The 20,403-nt window shown below is 35.3% G+C and overlaps 1 protein-coding gene across 3 annotated transcripts in view; it reads right to left on the minus strand.

The window, feature by feature from the left end:
* The window catches only part of col5a1 (procollagen, type V, alpha 1), a 166,544-nt gene extending 153,445 nt beyond the window's left edge, over positions 1-13,099 (minus strand). For 2 of the 3 annotated variants that reach the window (XM_088615467.1, XM_088615465.1), the window contains exon 1: positions 12,592-13,098. In XM_088615467.1, coding sequence (XP_088471593.1) covers positions 12,592-12,694 — 103 coding nt within the window. In that variant the 5' untranslated portion in view covers positions 12,695-13,098. Of the gene's footprint in view, positions 1-12,591 lie in introns of all 3 variants that reach the window. The other variant, XM_088615466.1, reaches the window with a different exon arrangement.
* Between the last annotated feature and the right edge of the window lie 7,304 nt (positions 13,100-20,403).

Here is a 20,403-nt window from a genome sequence, read left to right on the forward strand (position 1 = left end):
AAAAGATAAAAATATAAGTGGCATATAGTATGGCCAAAGCCTTGGCGGTGGCTCTGTGGCTAAGGATCTGTGTCTGTGACTGGAAGGTTGCTGGTTCAAATCCTGCGGCCGGCAGAGGAATCCTACTCTGTTGGGCCCCTGAGCAAGGCCCTTAACCCCAACTGCTCTAGGGGCACCGTACAATGGCAGACCCTGTGCTCTGACCCCAAGCTTCTCTCCCTGTCTGTCTCCTTGGAGAAAAGCTGGGGTATGTGAAAAGATGAATTCCTAATGCAAGAAATTGTATAGGGCTACTAAAGAAACATTATTTTTATTATTATTATAAGTCTCTGAGAGAGACCCCTTCAAACACAGAATACTTTTCATATCTCTATGGCAACAACTTCCTGCCCTAGTTCTATAAGCTTTTGGTGTCCTACTGGGTGAAGCTATTTTTGCTGCTCACTAAACTGGTAACTACAGTAAAACAGCTGTTTCAGACTAACGATCACCTGTCAAGTGATAATCATCCCAACCTTCAATTGCTAGAAAATTTTAGAACTTTCCCCAAAAGCTCAATTTCAAGGGAGAGTTAATGAGCGAGGACTATAGGACTGTTACTGTGGTTTGACACATAAATTTCAGGAACTTTAACCAGTTTTAGACATTGAACAACTTTTCTTGCACCAAGAACTTAATTTTTTTAATGATTTCGAAATGTGATGCAGGTAATTAAAGTACACATTTTAATTTAATTTATTTTAAACCTCTTTAATTACAACTATATGGACAATTCCTGCAGAAATCCTTTTTCATCTCCAGAATAATACTGTTTCATTGCTTATAGCTTTACATGCATTGGTGTCTCTTTACTCTTTTAACATTTTAAATAGCTTGTGAAATGCAAGCAAACATGTTTCTCTTTATTTATGTTTCTATTTTGGTTTAATAACATGGGGAGATGTATATATGAACTTTATATATATAATAACTATTATATAACTAATATATATAATAAGGCCAGCAAATAGAGTAATTCTTAACATGTTAAAAATTGTGAGTCTCTCCCAAACAAAGCAATCTCAGCTACAGGATTGCATTTCACAGTTCAAATACTGTACATTTCTGAAACAGGGGTATTGAAGTGAAAGTACAGGATAAAGAAAAGCACAACACAAATATTCACAAGAACAGCAAATAACTGTTTTTAAAACAACTCCAACTTGACTTTTTTCTGTGCGATATTATATTGCTCTGCATCCTCATAGCCATAGTCTCATTTTACCACCTTTTCATGTCAGTCAGCCCTCTTGTTTTTGTTCTTCACAGAGAACACTCGTTTTCCACATAATAGAAAGCTTCAGGTTGCCTTCAGGGTAGAATTGTTTCTTACTCTGTCAGATAACATCAGCTTACTTCTCCTTCTCTACACTCTCTAAATCTCTCCAAAAATTAGACAAAGCGTACCTCTATTAACTCTTAAATTCTCATACATGGTTTTTGAAAAACATTGTAGTTGTATTAACTACCCATTGGTCTCTGTTATACTAGTGAAATGGATAAACACGAACAATCGAAATCAAATATTTTCCATTTAACTAATGATCAAGTAAATCTAACCCAATCTTGCTCAAATATATATTAAACTTTAATGTCACATTTAGACATTCAATAAGAATATCCAACTCAATGTGGCTTAATAGAAATGCTGATAGATTAAACAAAAGTCCTTTGAATAAATCTGTAATTTTCTTGTCAAATTGTTGCCACCCCACAGAGTCACAGGGTTTAAAAATTAGAATGGAAAGCATGAGTCATGTCACATCATATTTCCCATTCTGTCAATATAATAACTTCCAGTTATACGCACAAGGAGTCTGGTTGGATCCATCACCACCAGCACTGTGACAAAGGCTTATGGAAACCATAACCAAAAACCATTTAAATGCAATAGCTTCTTCAGTTTGACCACTTTTAAAGATAGCGCTGAGATATTTTACTTCACATATTAAAATTACTGAACAGCTCTTAGACACAAAACAGCCTGCATTTTACTGTCACAGCATTATTAAATCTATAGCTTATTTACATATACTGTAGCATCCTAAATGCTGACTAATGTAGTAGTATCACACACACAAGCTGAATGCCCTTGAAATAACTGATCATGGAATTCCATGGTGCTAGCATTTTAATGGTCAGCAACAGCCAATGGAATGTTAGGCTGCGGGAGTAGTGCATTCCAGTGTATATCTGACTTCCCAGTGGGGGGATGTGTGAGGCAGATATTATTCTTTCAGTGCAAATGGTGTTATTGCTGAGGAAAGTCCAGACTGCTCTGTACCAAACAAAATTTATCTGTGTCAGTGTTCTAAAATAGTTTTTTTAAAAGAAAACGTGAACAGCAATGCTCATAATCTCTTTCTGTCTCTGGAAGCAATACCGTTCCGTATGAAATTACATATTACTGCATAATAAAGCTTCATAACATGTTTGATAGAGGAAGATTGTGTTTTCTATAAGCACTGTCCTCACATGGCATGTACATTGTTTTTAATACAATCAATACATAGTTTAAACATAACTTTGAATGTAGACATTTTATACTGCAAAGGAACATGTAAAGGTTAATTCCCTACTGAAAAGTAGAAAAAACAGTTTCTGCAGTTGAGCCTTCTTCAAGTGTTGTTTTATATTGCTTCATAAAAAGGTGCTGAACTTGTGTTAAAAGCTGTTGAATCTGGCCAAACATTTTTCTAGGATCCTCTTAATTGTATTATACAGAGTCCAAATCTAAGTCAAGTTGTGACCTTATCTGACTTACTTCTTTAACACCACAGACACCACAGAGCGTAACTCTGTCAAGCCACTTTCAATCCACTTGTTATCCTTCCAGAACAGCTACAGATATAGAGTCCTCCTATAATTAACATTGCTGTAAATAGGCTGTCTCTCTGTAGCTCATCTCTAAAAACAATTCCTTACTGGTACTGGATTTGTTTTCCATGGACTGCAAACAAATGTACTGTACATCCAATACTTAATCACAATGCTGTATTCTGTTAAGTCTTTATTAAGTGAAATACTTTTTTTCTTAACAAATCCTTTAACAGCACCTGACATTTGATTAAGACAACTTGGTTTTCAGTGTAGTAAAGTGATGAATAACAACATCAAGATGATAAACACAAGTCTCTGAAATAATAATATGGAGTCTATAATTGTTCTCTTTTTGTAATACCAGGGTTCCTCTAGATAACACAAAGGCTGCTAGTTAATTTGCGAACACTTAGGTGAACTAAAGCCAGACAAATATTTATTTAGAGTCTCTGTGCTACAAAACCAACTTTTTGTGACTTAACATTAGCCATTAAAAGATGCCCTCCACTTAAGTGACAAATTTGTTAGGAAAGTGATGACAGATGCTCCATTATCATACTTGCACCACCTTCCATTAAAGCAAAGAATGTCTGTTTTGTAAAGATTTTAGCACAACTTTCCATAGGGTAATATTACACATTGCTGTAGCATTCTTCTCACTTTTTAAACTTTAAGTAAAAGACCTTCATGACTTTCCAATCTTTTATAAAACACTGACAAAATCGGCACAGAAATAATATCAAATCACAATGCACAGTAAAATAAAATAAAAGGAATGTTATGGTGGGAGACCTTGAACATGAGATGATTCAATGGTGAATAATTATGTATCTTCTCATGTAAGGTTAGGCCTCATGTACAGTAAGTTCTATTTATCAGTTTAAAGCACTGTTTGTAAGATATTGCTCTTTCACTAGGCTCAGTTCACCTTGTGGACCTTAATTTAAACCTAATTCACTTTACTATTTCAGTCAAAAATGTACTTGTCTTACCAACTTTAGAAGCTTAAACTAGTAAATGGGTCCTTGAGATTACTGAATCTTTTTAAGATAATGGATTTGCAACACAGCCCTGACAGAAACTTTCCTTTTAAAGCATTTCTAATCTCCTACTGACAACAGAATAAAAAATAACTGATTATTTAGCATACACGGTATGGTCTTTGTCAAAGTTGAAATTTAATTCAGGGTTAACTACTGATTCACAGAAGCATCTCAGGTTTCAGAATTGTTAGAAGAGATGGGCCCTTTTTATGCAGACATATCATGTTCCTCTAGCTTTAAACAGCTAAGTGGTTCATTTGGATTTTTGCAGTAAAAGCTCCCCGGCCAGATGCACCCAAGTGAATCTCTAAATTCTTTTTGAACTTCAAAAGTACCGATTTAGATTTTTCACTCTAAAAACCTGTGGTGTAGGTACGTTTTGACTCTGGGGCATGTCTACTCGTGTTTGGTGGTCTAGATAAGGATGTTCAGCCTTTTGCAGGCTCATGATAAATCTTACAAAGGATTCTTTTTAAGTGCCATAAAATGATGCTGTTGAATGTTACAGAGGCAATACAAGAAATCTTAATTTAATTTTGGTAAAATAACGACATTTATTTTCACTTAGGATATGTGATAAAAATAGATGGCAAACGAATTTCAGCTATTTAGTATTCTAGAGATTTATATAACTATTTAATTCGCTCCAATAATTTCCTGAACATTATTGGATTATTGGGAAGAAAAGTACTGACGTTCTGCCCAATGCAAAAAACCCTGTTGTGTTAAAGGGGTGACTTCAGTCTTTTCTTCTTTTTTTATGCTTCACCTAACCTAGTTATATCTGAACTTCCATAAAAGATAGCAATCTCCCAGACAACCCAGACTGAATGCACCGAAATTCCCATCAACTCTATATGACTGTAACTTTAACCTTGTCCAACTAGAGTCTTTTCATACTTCAGACATACAGAATCATGGTAGCCAAAATGCATGGCTGCATTATGCTGAAGTCTTAAAAGATGCTATTTTTATTGTCCTGGGAAAAGCACAAAAAGTTCCCATCACAACAATATTTGAATTTTAATCTCCCTGCTTATCTCATTTAAAGAAATAAAAAAGAAAAGTAGAAAAATTTGGGTCTGAAAGATTGCTATTCACTTTAAATGATGCCTGACTCATCTGTACAGGGGCACCACTAGTGTGGTCAGCAAAATAATGAAGTGATTCAATCACTTAAACAGTAGATGCAGTATGGGCTCATTTTTACTCAATTCAATATGGTTGATTCACATTTCATTTTATTAGAACTCATTGAGATACCTTTGTTTTCATTAATCTTTATCCTTCATTAATCTTAATCTATGGTTTTTATTAATCTTTATTAATCAATAGAATGAAGTTCTGTTTTCATTTACTTTTTACATACTGTAAGGATATGAAATGATATATTTACTGTAATTCTCCAGTCTCTTAGATACTGTATTTTTTTTTTGCTGCTTCTACTCCCACTGAATACTCCGCTCACTGCTTGAAACATAGCTAAGATAGTACATCTCAATATCCATCAATGTCACTGTACAGTAGTCTCTCTTCACTGCTACGGTAAAATAATCATAGTTTCAATCTTATTTTAAACACGTCATGGCCAAGACCTAGTATCCCACCAGTATAGCTCAAGGATCTGCAAATTTGATCCTGAAACACCATAGTGCTTTCTAATTTTTCAATCCATCTAAGCTTTTATGACTTACTGTATTTGGATCAATCAATAGCCTTGTTAGAATAGTTAATGTGAATTCCAGATCTCCACTGACTCTGACTCTATAAGTTTATCTATAAAACCTGGAAGACTGGTGCTCACCAGAACCAAGTTTGCAGACACCTTCTGTAGATATATCTAGTGCCACTGTAAGCCACCAAGGTGTTATGATTTGGTTTTGTCAATTTTGTGAATCTGGAAACACTAATAAAATGGAGGTCTAAGTAACTGTTTTAATGTCTTTCTATTTTAGATTTGAATTTTGGTAGAAACAAAATGAGCATTTGGTATACAGTATGTTGACAGAGATTTTAATTTGTGTTCATCGTAGTCTATAGTTTTCAAATGGAAGAACATCTCTTTACGACACAATGCAGGCTGTGGCTTTGGATCCTATGCACACAGATTTCATATACAATCATTTGCAGTCAGTTTAATTAATAAAATATCTTGACAAGGAGAAGATGGTTGTAAACCTTAATTTCTATAAAACCTTTTCATGTTTGCTTAACCTATTTTAAAGTCACTTTTTAATTAATAAATACAGACTGTGAAAAAGAAAATGCTTAAAAGCTATTAAACATTATAGCTTTAAAACAGGCAAGAACATAAAATTACTTAGCTGCTAACTGTAAAAACAATGGAAACGTTCTTATGTTTCTGCACAGCAAGAATATCCATGACACAACTAAAAAAGAAGCTCAGCAGAAACAAAAGACAGATTTCTTAATTTGGACAAACATAACCTACATTACATACTGTGTACAGTAGAACATAAAACATATTACTTGATTACTCTTGAAAGAATGCATTTCCATTTAGCAATGATCTTACAGTTGTATTCACCATAGAATTTTAATCACACAGCACTGAAAGTTATTCTATAATTTCTATGTCAGATATGGTATAACTAATAAAAGCTACATTAACAGCTTTCATTGTGACAACACGGTATACTCATTACTTGGTGCCGAAACCTACTCTACAGTATATCTCAAATCCTGCAGCATTCTTCTCCTAGACCAAAAATTTGTTATTATGCTATTGTTTTACACGGGCATATACAATACCTACAATAAAAAAGGCATTTATGAAATTTTTAGGACGTCTGGATTGACTTATAAAATACATCTTCTACTTGGCTTTGCTTTTTAGGGGGATGGATCATGTACAGTATGAGAGACTGCAGAAGAAGCAGAAGCACCCTTAAGGAGTGAAGCTCAAAACTGAGCACTGTGTGGTCAATAGAGAGTGAAGGGTTAATATAATTCAGACATGATGTCACTGAAGTTAAAAAGATGGATATGGCAGAGTTATTTTTTTACCATTGTCCCTTTCCCTGATAGCTAATTTTAGTTGAGCATGTCCAGTTGTCCTCAACTGACTCTTTTCATTTCACGTTTCTCATCATTGTTACAGTGTCACCCACATTGTTTCCTACTATTTCTATCTGTTGTTTGAAACATTTATTTAAAAATGTTCTGACCATTGCAATCCCAAAATGTGGGTCAGTGGTGAACAAGCTAACACTGATACAATCCCACCTTTTGCTCACAACCTCTGCTCTTCAAAGAGCTCCATTGGAGAACAGCAGAAGCCTGCAGAGTCCAGGCTGTTTAGCCAAGCTTGTCTTCATCTTAAGTCAATAGGCCCGAATATTGCCACAACAGCCCTACTCTTTTGGGCTTCAGACAAGTTTGGAAATTCAGTTTGATAATATGCAGTACACTAACAATTGCCTACATTTTTAACTCAGGTTTCAATGCCTGTTAACTAAATACGTTATTTTAGCAATATAAAAGTAGGCATTTAACATTTTTATTCATCTGATATCAACAAATGTACAAATATTATCAGTTTATCACATCAACTCTGTTAATAGCATCACAAGGACCAAAGGATTTTTGAGTGACAGCTCTCAGTGGAGGTCAGCCTGAGGCATAGGTATGAGCAAATGAGTAAACCTATAAAACAGAATAGAGTGGAGGCACAAGAGACAAATTAAGATATTAAGACAATAAATGCTAACCAGAGGCAAAAACAGACATGTACAATAAATTTAAATGTAGGATAGTTTTGCTTTAAGCATCTGAGGGAAAGGTGATCCAAAAAAGCAGGTGTCCATTGTAAAAATCCCCCATCATTAAGGCGCATTTTACTGAAGGATAAAAAAAGCAAAAGTTTGTTCTTCATTTGGAAACGTGGCATTTGCATCCATTTTTCCCTTTAATTATTGCACATATACAGTATAATGAAAGGCTTGCCTTCATGGATGCCAACCATGAAAGACCAGACATTCATTTTAGAATAGTAAGGTTGGACCTCAAAAGAAAGACATTTATAGTCTTTTACAGATGAAAACCCAGAGTTTACACATCATATTTTCAGAACACTTGGCAGAGAAATGTAAAAAAAATCAATGGCCTGCACCTAATGGCTTCCAGTGCCACTTTTTTGTTTGTTTTATTGTTCTTGAAGCTGTTACTTTTATGGTTTTGTGACTTTGTTTCAGCATTTGGCTTTTATGAGGTTAATAACAGCCTAACTTGTCATTAAAACCTTAAAACATTTCATGTCCATAAAAAAAAACAAAAGCTTGCATTAGCTGTATATTTTTTTAATGTAGCACAAAAGCCCGAGAAATATGATAATGGATCATCAAACATACAGATACAGTGTATGTGCACTTTAAACTATAAGAAGCTAAGGCCCACCATTACCTTTTAACTACTTTGTAGGCCACCCTGAGAAAAGAATGAGCCTTAAATGTTTTATGGCAAAATAACTACCAGGGGTGGAACATTGTAGTAAATACTATTACAGTAGGTAACATTTTTGTAAATTAAGATAATTTATTTCCAAACCTAGACCTCAAGGCAGGTTCATCTGGTTTTGGTCCATCTAAGCATCCAGTTGCTTAATTGCACTGATTATTAAATATACTTTTTTGCTAATGGTGAACTTGATATAGCTTCCGTGTCTTGTATGGTTGTGTTATGTAGCTCAATCGTTAATAATTGAAAGATGACAATGCTGCAGAAAAATGAAACCTTGGTGATTCATTGGAAACTTTTACCTAAATAGTGAAATGCTCATGGTTCTTCTGAATTGTATTTGTTCCTTAGGTTATCCTTGATGGACACAAGCAGTGTGACCTAAGGAGTCTCCTTTATAAAACAATCTGAAGTTAAAATAAAAAGTGGATCAGTTATGCACATCAATACTGTATGTTTAAGTATATGGAAAGACAGGCTGCTAACATAGTTGCACCGCAATAAGTTTCCAATAACTGAGTAGCATTTTGTTCTTGTGAAACTTACTGTCAAAAAAGTTTCAATTTCATAAATGACTTTAATACATGACAGAAAATTATTTGAAAAACTTGAACATGTTCAGTGAAGAACATGCATTTTGGAACTAGACCAATCTTTCATAATAAGGTCATTTAAGGAAGTCCTACAGTAAGTCCTTTTTAATGGATGTCATCATGAAACAAAGGTGAAAATTACATTTATACTGTATGCATCATTCATTATAAAACTATTCAGTAGGTTTCAGGAAAACTAACACAAAACAGTGTTTCAGTCCTGTACCCAAATGTCACTCAAATATGTTTATAGAGCATGTAAACAAGAAAGTATTAAACCAGAGATATTCCTCTAAGTACTGTGAATTTCAGCATGTTGTTCAAACTATTCTAGAGTGAATATACTGATCTTAACGTAGACAAGCATAAAATATCCTAATATCAAATTCAGGAAGCTTCAGAGAATCCTAAACTGGGTACTTCTTTTTTGGACAAGGCTTCCAATTTATTTCACCTTAGCTGTCAAAGACTTTATTTTTGATGTTTTTCTCTATTTGTACAAGGGATAAAACCCTTGTACATCTAAGAAAGTAGGAAAAAGACCAACAGATATCTCATAAATGCAACTTATTAAGCTATATCTTATCTTTCAAGTCAAGAGAATGTAGTTCTCCTTGATTTCCTTCTAATGCTCTCACAATTTTTAAAACCATTCACAAATGATTTAGGTAAGCAACATGCATTATTAAATGCTTTTAGTTTGCTTATAGATACTTATTATTCATAGGTTAAAATGAATCAAAACTATGGACATCTAGAGGAATTAAAAGCCCCAGATATTCAAACAGTCCCTATAGACATAAAGGCAGTTAATAGATTTCAAATTCCATTCCAGCCATTTAAAATAGCACATGAACTGGAGATCAGAAACTGCCAGGAAAGTCCTATAAATCCATTACAAGCTATTTCTATGACACAAGAAGAAATGAATGAGAGAGCTTTGGAACATCAGGATTTTCTTGTGTCTGTTTCTGTTGCTCTGCATTCTCAGCATATTTGGTTAATATTTCTTAATTACAGTCTATTAGGTGTCTTATATCTGGGGTTCACTTCAATAATGACCTACATGGTCTTCTTTATTGCACCCAGTTCCTTTCTGCCTAGCCTCCAAAAAGCAAAGAAAATCAGGTATCCAACAAGTTTCACTTCCAGTAGAACAATAAAATAAAATCCCATTCCAGCTGTTTGAAATAGCACATGAACTGGAGCCAAAACTCATAAGCCTGACAGTATTGTTTTTGTGAGTGTGTGTGTGTTTTAACATCATAAATGGGAAAAAAAGGTTGAACACCTCTAAGGCTAAGCTTTTTAAAAATGTCTGCTTATCGCTTGAAATGCTGGAGCACTCAGCTTGCACTGGAGCTAAATGCTGTGACATCATTGGGCAAGGAAGGCACACAGTGACATCACCATGCAGGACGCCAATGCAAACAGCCTTCCAACAGTGAGTTCTGAGGTGAAAAGAACTCCCTCCTCCCTCCTCAAGCCAGCAAGTGTCCAATTAGAACCAAATTAAGGTGTTTGCACTTGCAGTTAAGCAAATGTCCAGGAGCTATACAGTATATTCATTTTTTCAATTAGATCAAAGGTGACTACATCAGGTTAAGACACTGTCCTCCTACAGTATCTACTAGGTTTAGACTTACTGTCCATGTGCAATAAGAACATAAAAAGAAACTTTGAAATAATTGAGAAAATAATCAAACCTGGGGTATGAGCAATACACATGGTGATTTCTCTTAATTTGTTAGGAAATATGACTTTTATGAGGAGTAGTTTCTATTGAATTCTAATTTCTCCCAGGCAGAAAACCACAAAACTGTTCTGATGCCAAGAATTAGACAATGGGTTTATCCATAGAACCTTTTTTAATTTCTTTTAATTCTTGTGTTTTTCCATCATTCATATTCTGGAATGCAAATTCTTCTGCATAAAAATATTTTTACAACATCCTAGCAAGATTACTTAGATACTTGCTGCAAAAATGAAAAGATCATTAAAAAGCAAAAAAAAAAGTTAAATCTGCTTTATGAACAAGATACTTTTTTCAAACAGGTTCAGAGTGTATTACTTTCTGAGCAATAGTCTCGACAGACAAGCTAGCAACTCCACCCTTATGCTCCCCGTAAGTCTGTTAGTAAGCTCTTGAAAGTCTGACATCACGTTGCACAGAAAGATTGGAATAACAGTCCTTTAACACTGATGGGGTACTGTAGGTAAACTAACATTGTTACAGGAACCTGACATGAAGCTTCCACCTATTTACCTACTTTAAACAGCCACTTTAGTTTTTTTCTGAAATTTACAGTAAAGTGGATAATCGCGCGTTAAAAAAATATTTTTTTTTCTTTTACAGGCGCCCTTAATCACGGATTTTAAGTTTCCCGACAGACTTTAATAAAAACTCACGTCCGTCTTTAATATATGCGATCTTTTTTTTATGGAAGCCAGGTGTGTCAGCACCACATGGCGGTCTGGATTCTTTCCTGTCTTGATTCTGATCCAGTTCAGGGTGATCCCTTAAGAGCTGTATTTAAAGGCTGATAGTTTCTGCATTTTTTGTGGAGAAAGCAGAAACTGCCAGATGTTTCGATCTATCGGCATTTCAGTTTCGTTACCATAACCTACTGTAGGTACCAGAGTTTCCATGTACAAAAGGACAAAGATTTTTCACTGGTTTACTTATATAAAAATCCCAGACTGACAACTGTTTCTAAAAATTGTTGGTTGCACAAACATCATTTTGATTTTTGAGTTTTGTTATGTATTTCTTATATTTCTCATACTGTATATAATAGTCATTGGGATCTTCTTTCTAAACTGAAAAAAAAACTTGTGGATTAGCAATTAACTTGTGGATTGACAAATCAGTTTTTAGTAAAAAAAAGCTTTTGCCAAATATTTAACGAACAAGCATCTAATTTAAAGGAGTGCTAGAAGTAATGAGGTCCACTTATAAATCAGTGCAAGAAGAATAAAAAGACTACATTCTGTGTTTTAAGGATTATTCTTTTAAATATGAGAACAAATATACTGTACAGTATGTTTCTGCAGTACTGTAGGTCGTTTTCTTAGATTTTGACTGGGATTGTACACCCAAAACGAATGTACAATAGGTGGCGCAGATTTACAGGTTTTTTAAAAAAAAACCTAGTGGGCACCAACATTCCTTTGATCTTAAGAAACAAAAGTTCAAGCAAGTATTCCTGTAAGTTTTTTTTCTGCAAAAGCAAGATGAAATTGCAATTTCTTCACACTTTGCAAAGCCTTACTGAAATTTTAATACTGGTATCGCCACTGCATCTAATAATGAAGATTAAATGAACTCAAATTAAACACAAAGCATTGTGATACGCTCCTTAAAGCACAGAAAGGGCCCCCGTCTCATATCAGCTCAGGGAACTAAAACGAATTTGGAATGCATTCCAGAAATATAAACATTTTGTTGTTTTTTAAGCGACAACGTAGATTCTCGTCTTAGGGGAAAAAATGACAAGGATATTCGCGAACTGCACACGGAACTTGTTTTGGACACAATACAATAACTGAAGTTTAAACAACTCACAGAGCAATCAATTCTGCACAGGGAGAGAATGGAGCTGTACCATTTTGCCACTTACCTGAACTGGCTTGCGAAGTAACAAAAAGTAGAACTATTGCTAAAGTAAGGTGCATGTCCCTCCTTATCCGAGGTTTTATTTTCCATCTTATATGGGTATCCATGATCACCAATGATGTCCACTAAAATGTGGATCGATTTGATTAAATAAAAAAATACTTGTGATAACTTCTGATCAGGAGAGTAATCGTAGCCAAGATCCCAGAGAAAAAAACTGTTACTTTTCACACAGCCATAAGTTTGCAGTCTGGCTTCCACCAAGGGTTAGTACATTGATGGGGGCAACCCTGCCTCTCTCTCCCCTCTCCGTTCTTCTGTTCTTTTCGATTCTGAGTCTAAGATCAGAAGTGATGCCCCCTTTCTGACTCGGCTCTGAAGGATCTTGGAAATAAGGGGGAAAAAAGTTTGCCGCAGACTGTCATTCAGAACGAGAGAAAGAAAGAACAGCAAATCACAGCTCTGGACATGGAAACCCGGCTTCTTCATTGGATGTAAAACAGAAAAAGTTTGGTTAACGTTTTCTCTTCTTCCTTTCTGTCCCCCAAGACAGGAGGTTTTAGTTTTTGTATTGGAAACGGACAGATTTTTTGTGATCATTTTCTCCAACCAGACGCGTTCTTTCCTGAAAAAGGCGTTGCAGCGGGAAAACCAAATTTAAAATCAGACATCGAAAGAACTGGACTTCTGGAAGTAAAATTACAAGAATAAAAATACCACTATTAAAATATGTAAATACCTTAAATACGGTTCCACTTCAATAATATTTATAATACATTTTACACTGTATAATTAGATTAGTGTATAACAGCAATATAAGTAGTACAGTGAGTTGCTTTATATTGAAACAAAGTGAAATAAGTTACTAGTCGCTTGAGTGTGCTCTGTACTAAAATGCGATTTTTTTATGTGTAGTGCATTTAAATGAAGCATTAAAATCAGCTGTACATGAAGCTGTTATGAATCGTATAATGTAATTCAAGGGTTAAGTCATGCACATTTTTCTTCGTATTGGACTAACGGTATCCCCTGTATTAAAACTCGGTATAGCCTGTATGTATTCTTTCAAAGGACATTAGACAATTTACGAAATATTTTTTCAATGTTTTAAAGTTCTGTTAATATATATTAAAAGAAGCAAATACAACAATTTGAGCAGTAACATTCTAGATACGCGACACTTGTGACAACAGTGACAACTGGATCTCACTGGGTAGAACAGGTGTTGAACTTCCGACATCTCCAAGGATAAATTTATTTACAACAGAGATGCCCTAAAGCTAAATTCAGGTCCTTCGTTCACTTGCTTTTCACCATTACTGCATTCCAATATTGTTTATCACTTCCTTTACGAAAATAACCTAAAGCTTTCTGTGGGGACATTTCTAAATCATAGGTCTTAGTTTTTTACGGAATCTTTGGTAAGTGTTTTATAATACATACTGTACCAGATGTAGACGTAAAGTGCAGTACATTTTACATTGCTAAATCTTGTTGTTATGGTATCTATAAACAGGTTTTCAGATAGCTTTGTTGAATAGGCAGCTGGTTTTGTAGCAGAGTCACACAGGTAAGCATTCTCCACTAGTGATTCAGGCCCGTTGTGTTGAAGAACATTAATCACAGTGGTTGTTTGCCCAGCTTTTCTTAGTAAAATTGCTTGCTTTTGCTTTAAACGGTTTACCAGTACCAACTAAAACAGATTAAATATAATTTGTTTTAATCACCTCCTTTGCTTTCATGTTCACTGTACCTTTGCTGCTGTGAATGATTTACTGTATTAAGATGATTTGACAGTCTCGAGAACTTCGTAAAGTTGCACTGTTGAAGCTTGTGACTGGGCTGTGTTAATCTGAGTGAACTGAAATGGTGCTGAGAGTACACAATAATAACAATCAGTGAATAATGAAGTCTAATTCGTATCTCACTTTTCTGTTGCATTATATTGTAACGACCACGGGCTTCAGTACAGAATGGAGCAGGCATGGGACTCAGTGAATGGGGTTGAGCAATACATTTAATAACTTGAACAGGGGAAAGGTACACACACAGGGACAGGGGTTACAGCGCTGCGCGCGCGCACACACACACACACACACACACACACACACACACACACACACACACACACACACGGAAGAGGCTGTCTCCCAGCTTCTATCCCACTATATACAGTCCCCTAGTCTCGCCCCCAGGCGGTGTTCTCAGCCCACCTTGCATGCGCATGGCTAAAGCGCCCTGTGTGGTGCTATATTGCCCCCGCCTGAACAGTCCAGCGTCCCGCTGACCCTGAACCGTCCCTACAGCCTGCACATGCAAGGCAGGCTGCTCTATGGGCTCCTCCTGCTAGCCTCTCCATCTCGGCCATGGACCTCTATCTGCTCCGGGCCTCTGACCGCTCCACTCGATCCTGCTGCTGACCAAGGTAACGACCGCGGTCTTCGGTATGGAATTGAGCAGGCATGGGACTCAGGGAATGGAGTTGAACAATACATTTAATAACCAGAATCGGGGAAAGGTACACACACAGGGACAGGGGTTACAGCACTGCACATACACTAACACCAACACACGAAGGGAAGAGGCTGTCTCCCAGCCTCCATCCCACTATATACAGCCCCCTAGTCCCGCCCCCAGGCGCTGTTCTCATCCCGCCTTGCGTTCGCATGGCTAAAGCGCTTCGCGTGGTACTACAATATACACTTATTAAACAATGGAACCAGGTCTGTAAATTCAATATCATAAAACATTACAGCTACCAGATTGTAATTGTAATTTCAGCATGCAACTTATTTTAATATTTAAATCAGATACTCTACATGTATGACATGGCATTATCACTGTCCCTGCTGGTGTTTGGCAATAGCATGAATCAGTGGGTTTATTTCCTACTTACAGTATGCATGATTAAGTAAACTACTGTGTGTTCATAACACATCTAGAGTAACAAAGAATGCACAAAAGTAGTGAGTCTTCAGTTCTTTCTGCAATGAAAAACTAACAAGTTCAGTATTGAATAATGAAAACATTCTTGAGGACACACAGTCAGAAGGATCTTTTATTGTGCTCCATTCTTGGCCTCTCAACAACCCTTTTATCACCTAGTAACAAAACAAATTACAAACATCTAGTGCTTTTCATCACAGCTAAGGAACCCAAAGTCCTTCACAATATGGTCCCAGCTGAACCAACAATTGCTGTCTGAATTGGAGCCACCTATGTGGTGAAAGAGCATAGTGTCAGTTTGTGCCAGCCCTCTATACAACAGCTGGTCTCCAAGAATGGCTAGAAATGCTAACACCATTCTCCCATCTCAAAATTCTCCTAAACATGACCCGCCATTGAAGTTTTGTGAATTCATTCTTCCATTCATTCTTCACACTTGTTACTCTTATTTTTGACCATTACAACAATTGTCTCTGTAGTTCTTCTGTCCAATGCCATTTAAGAGCAGGATTCAATCAAACTAGGAGTTTTCTTTCAGGCAGAATGCACAATCTAGTCCAATTAATGTGAATAAGATATTGATTCCATCTCTGGTCTCATCAACAATATCACTTTGATATTCATTATGTTGATGTGCATTGCAAAGACACAAACTACCTGGTGCTTCAATACACTGAAAAAGTACAGTACAGTCCAAAATTGGTTTAATTCTTACTTTGTTTTAAGAAAATTGGTGAAAGTATTCATGAACAGTGAAGGATCACAGAAAAGTAGAAGGAAAAAAGAAGACATAACTGTCCATAACAAAATATCAAGAGTTTGTTTTAAAAATGGTATGGAGCGGTACAGTGAATCAGTGAAACGCCACATGGCTTGACTGTATGCCTGTTTTGTGGTAACACGAGCATGATTAAATCTTCCTATAAACATTTTCAGACAATGATGTCTTTGAAGTTAAGTGTGGAGAAAGATAGGAGTTTATCCAAACTATCACTGTTTCCATGTTTCCTTGGAACACATCAGCGTTCAAAGTGTTGTAAGAAAGAAACATACAGTAGGAATAAATGAATACCTTTAGCTCCCAAAAATGTACAGAGTTCAGCCCCATTAAAATATCAGTTACAATTTATAGGCCCCTACCAGATGTTGCTGGAGAGACAACGCAAGTTATGTGAAATCAGTAGTTGTTCTTCATAATATAAGAGAACACATTTTTCATGGTACCATGATGCTGATATGAAAAGCCCAAAACTAGATCTGTTTGGAGGAGACACAAACCACAACAAGATTTAGAATGCTGAAGACTGCTGAGATGTATGTTTTGTGTTGTTCATTTCAATTGGTAATTCATTGGTAATTGTCAATTCAATTGGTAGTACACTTCACAGAACTGTATGGTTACAGTATGTGCAGAGTGGCCCATCACTGAAGATCTAAGCTAATATTTGGTGTCCTAAGAGTTAAGATGCATATAGCCAGGGGGGAAAGGCATTGGTATTCTATTTTATAGTTATTTTCAGAGATAATATACAGTAATGCCATAGAAGCTTTTGAAAGGGATAAAACATTTAGAACAATAACATGCCCATGCCCAAGTACCATGCGTCAATAGTAGTAATAGAATATGCCAGTCAAAGCAGTACAATAAGGATTTGGTATACTATAGACTCACAGTGTTATTCACAAATTCTGTGTTAACACTGTTTTTTTGTATTATTTGAGGGCTATTAATCACATCTTCTTTCAAACTGAACAATGACTTACCAGAACAGATTGTAAACTACATAAACTGATTGATAATTCTCTAAATTATATTTGTATTGCATTCCTATTAGAAAAAGTGTTGTAAATATAAGATATTTGTGTTAAGCACTTTAAGTATTGAGCCTACTATGGCTGGCAATCATATTCTACCATAGTCCATCATTAATAACTATGGGTTTATCATGGTACTTTTGCTAGAAGATTATTGGGGCTTTTGAGCATAGACCAGGGTACACTGTAGTTAATAGTGTATATATAGTTTATAGTTTTAATCTGGATTTTTTTTAAACTGTGATTATTTTTGTCTTTGCTACATACAGTATTACTGTATGTCTAGGTTTTTAGCAACACCCAGGTAAAATCATTTTATGGATTCTGTGTATGATTCATAAATACCTAGAACACTGTTATGACATTAGCAATGTGGTGCAGTGAGAGAAGGGAGACAGTTATATCAAGGGGCCATGATACTGTATGTAGCAACACACTGCACTGTCTCACATCAGAATGATGGTTTAGTAAAGAAGTTTTCCTGAAATTTAAAAATAGAAGCTGCTAACACTCAGGAATCTGTCTCCTTTTTGCGCCAGGTTTTAAAGAAAAAACAAAACGGAATACTGATCCACTTCCTGTATAAAATAATGTCTGTTTCAGTACTGCATGAACAAAGAACACAATTAACATTACACAGAAATTGTATGCCAATTCTCCACAAAAATGCTTTCCTTGTGAAAATGATGATTAGAAGTCATTGGCACAAGTATGATGTAATAGAAAAAATAATTACTTATGGAAAACAAGTAAATTTTAATGGCCTAGTTAATCACAGTCCATATACAAGTGACCTGGCAGCATCAATAACCACAATGTTTTGGACCTTTCATACAGTATACTGTACCTCTGTGTTAACATGAGAAAATCATTTAAAAAACAATTTGCTTCAGAAAGTGGCATGCTTTGGTCAGAATGGGCACTGTTCCAAACACATAATAAAATGTTAAAATGAATATTTGAATGTTTAATATTTAATTACAATAGAGATCACATGAAGATCATGCACTCATTGGCCAAAATATTAGGAAATCCCTGTCAACTGAAGAGATTCTTGGAATTCTCAGTTTGTTTTTGTAGGACAAGAGACAGAATCAAGAACCCCAGCTGTCTTAACTGAGCAAGTTTCCTGCTTAAATGATTAACAATTCACAAGTGTTTCTAATCTTTAATAAACAGCTGATTTATGTCCAGTGGACTGGGGCTCTCCTGGACAAATTAGAGACTAGTTAATCTAGTCAACATGTCTTTGGAAGATGAGAAGAAACTAACACTAAAAAAATGCATTTGAGCAAAATTGTCAACTTTGGATGAAAAAGGAATTTTGAGGCATCAACACTAAGTGATAAATTGAATACATAACTGACTCATATAGAATACACAATCAGAAACGTGATTATGGAATTCTTGTAGGAGTACCTTGGTAAAGTTGTAAAAACATTCTCAAATTAATTGGATAAATGCTTCTTACATTTACACTTAAGTTCTGTACATCTTACAATATTAATAACACCAGAAAGAGTAATGTGTAATAAGAGCATTTTGCATGTCTTACATTATGCATTAGTTCCAAATGTTTCTGTTTAATAAAGTGTTTGCCAAGACATAATGTGAATGCAATCAGTGTGAAATCTAATGCCATTCACACAGAATTATTAAGGGTGCCAATGTTCCTACCACAGGGCCTTTTGAAATCATGCTTTAAATGCTTTCTTGATTTTTTTTTAATTACACAGAGAATAAGAACAGTTTTGGAAGCTAATATTTTGCTCTATCTTTAAACATAACTTGCAAGTCTAAAACAGGCAGTTTGCATCTCCTTTTACACTAACGTGTAGAGTCAGTGTATACCGTCAGTGTAAAGCGAGAGTCAGTGTATACCGTCTACACACAAATTAGTGTCTAAGGTTTTTGTAAATAGTGGTAAAACTCTGAATTCAAAGTAAAACTGCCAAACAAACAAATGGTTATTCTCAAAAACATAATTTCTTTAGTTGAAGTCATGTTTTATTAAAAAGGCAAAATCTACTACTAAATAATATCATAATACTACTGACTTGATTTTCCGTTGATTAGGAAGTTGCTCTAACAAAATTGATTAAATAGTCATTTAGTACATGGTGTCCAGTTTCCCTGCAATTGATCAAAACAGAAAATAAAGACCTAATAATTTATTTAGTTATAATGTTTATAACCACATTGCATAATTTTTTAAAAGCATTTATTCTTTTGTGTTAATGAAATCTGTTAAAAGGTTATCTGTTAAGAAGTTAAAAAGATTTCAACAAGTGCATCTCAGTACTTGTCTTGAATAATTAAAATTATGCCAAAAAGCTACAGTATAGTCCATCCATCACTTTCACAATTCTGCACAATGGTAAAAGAAACCAGTAAGAACACACAATACCCAAGCTTTTTAAGTTCATCACTGTTAGTAATGAAAGGTTGTTGATTAAAGAGTTGCTAAAGTTTGCATTTCATGAATTAGTTTAATCAGAATATACATTTCACATCTGTGGAGACTCTTTGAAAGGCTTAACATTCTCTGTGAGGTACTGTATGTTGTACTGTATGTACAGTTTATTAAGTCATTTCAGACTGTTGAAAATCATAACATTCTGAATACAGGGTATGTCATCTTCCATGGCCATTTTTGGGAAGAAAAGGAAAATTGTTGGGAACATGATCACATTTTTAAGTACAGGAAAGGATATCTTAAAAAGCTTGCAGATGCTATTTATAATTCCCCTCTTATTTCTTATGTGTTAATGAAAAAATATAGATGTTTTCATTTAGACCTGCATCCGCCAGTGGTTTTCTTAAAATCTCAAAGGTAAGACCTAATGAGAGTTAAGTCCTTGTCATCCTATTTCTTCTACAGGAACTACAGTATGCTTTGGCCCCAAAGCATAGGTTTAATCCATATGCATTCAACTACTCACTCAAACCTCAACAATAAACTGTAAATTAATCCAAACCATTTAAGTTGCAGATTTGTGCCATATTTGTGCCATACCTAGTCCATTCATGCAAAGCGTTTTTTGTTTTCCATGAT

Source organism: Lepisosteus platostomus, chromosome 21 (genome assembly GCF_059453375.1).
Source record: "Lepisosteus platostomus isolate fLepPlt1 chromosome 21, fLepPlt1.hap1, whole genome shotgun sequence".
NCBI lineage: Eukaryota > Metazoa > Chordata > Actinopteri > Semionotiformes > Lepisosteidae > Lepisosteus > Lepisosteus platostomus.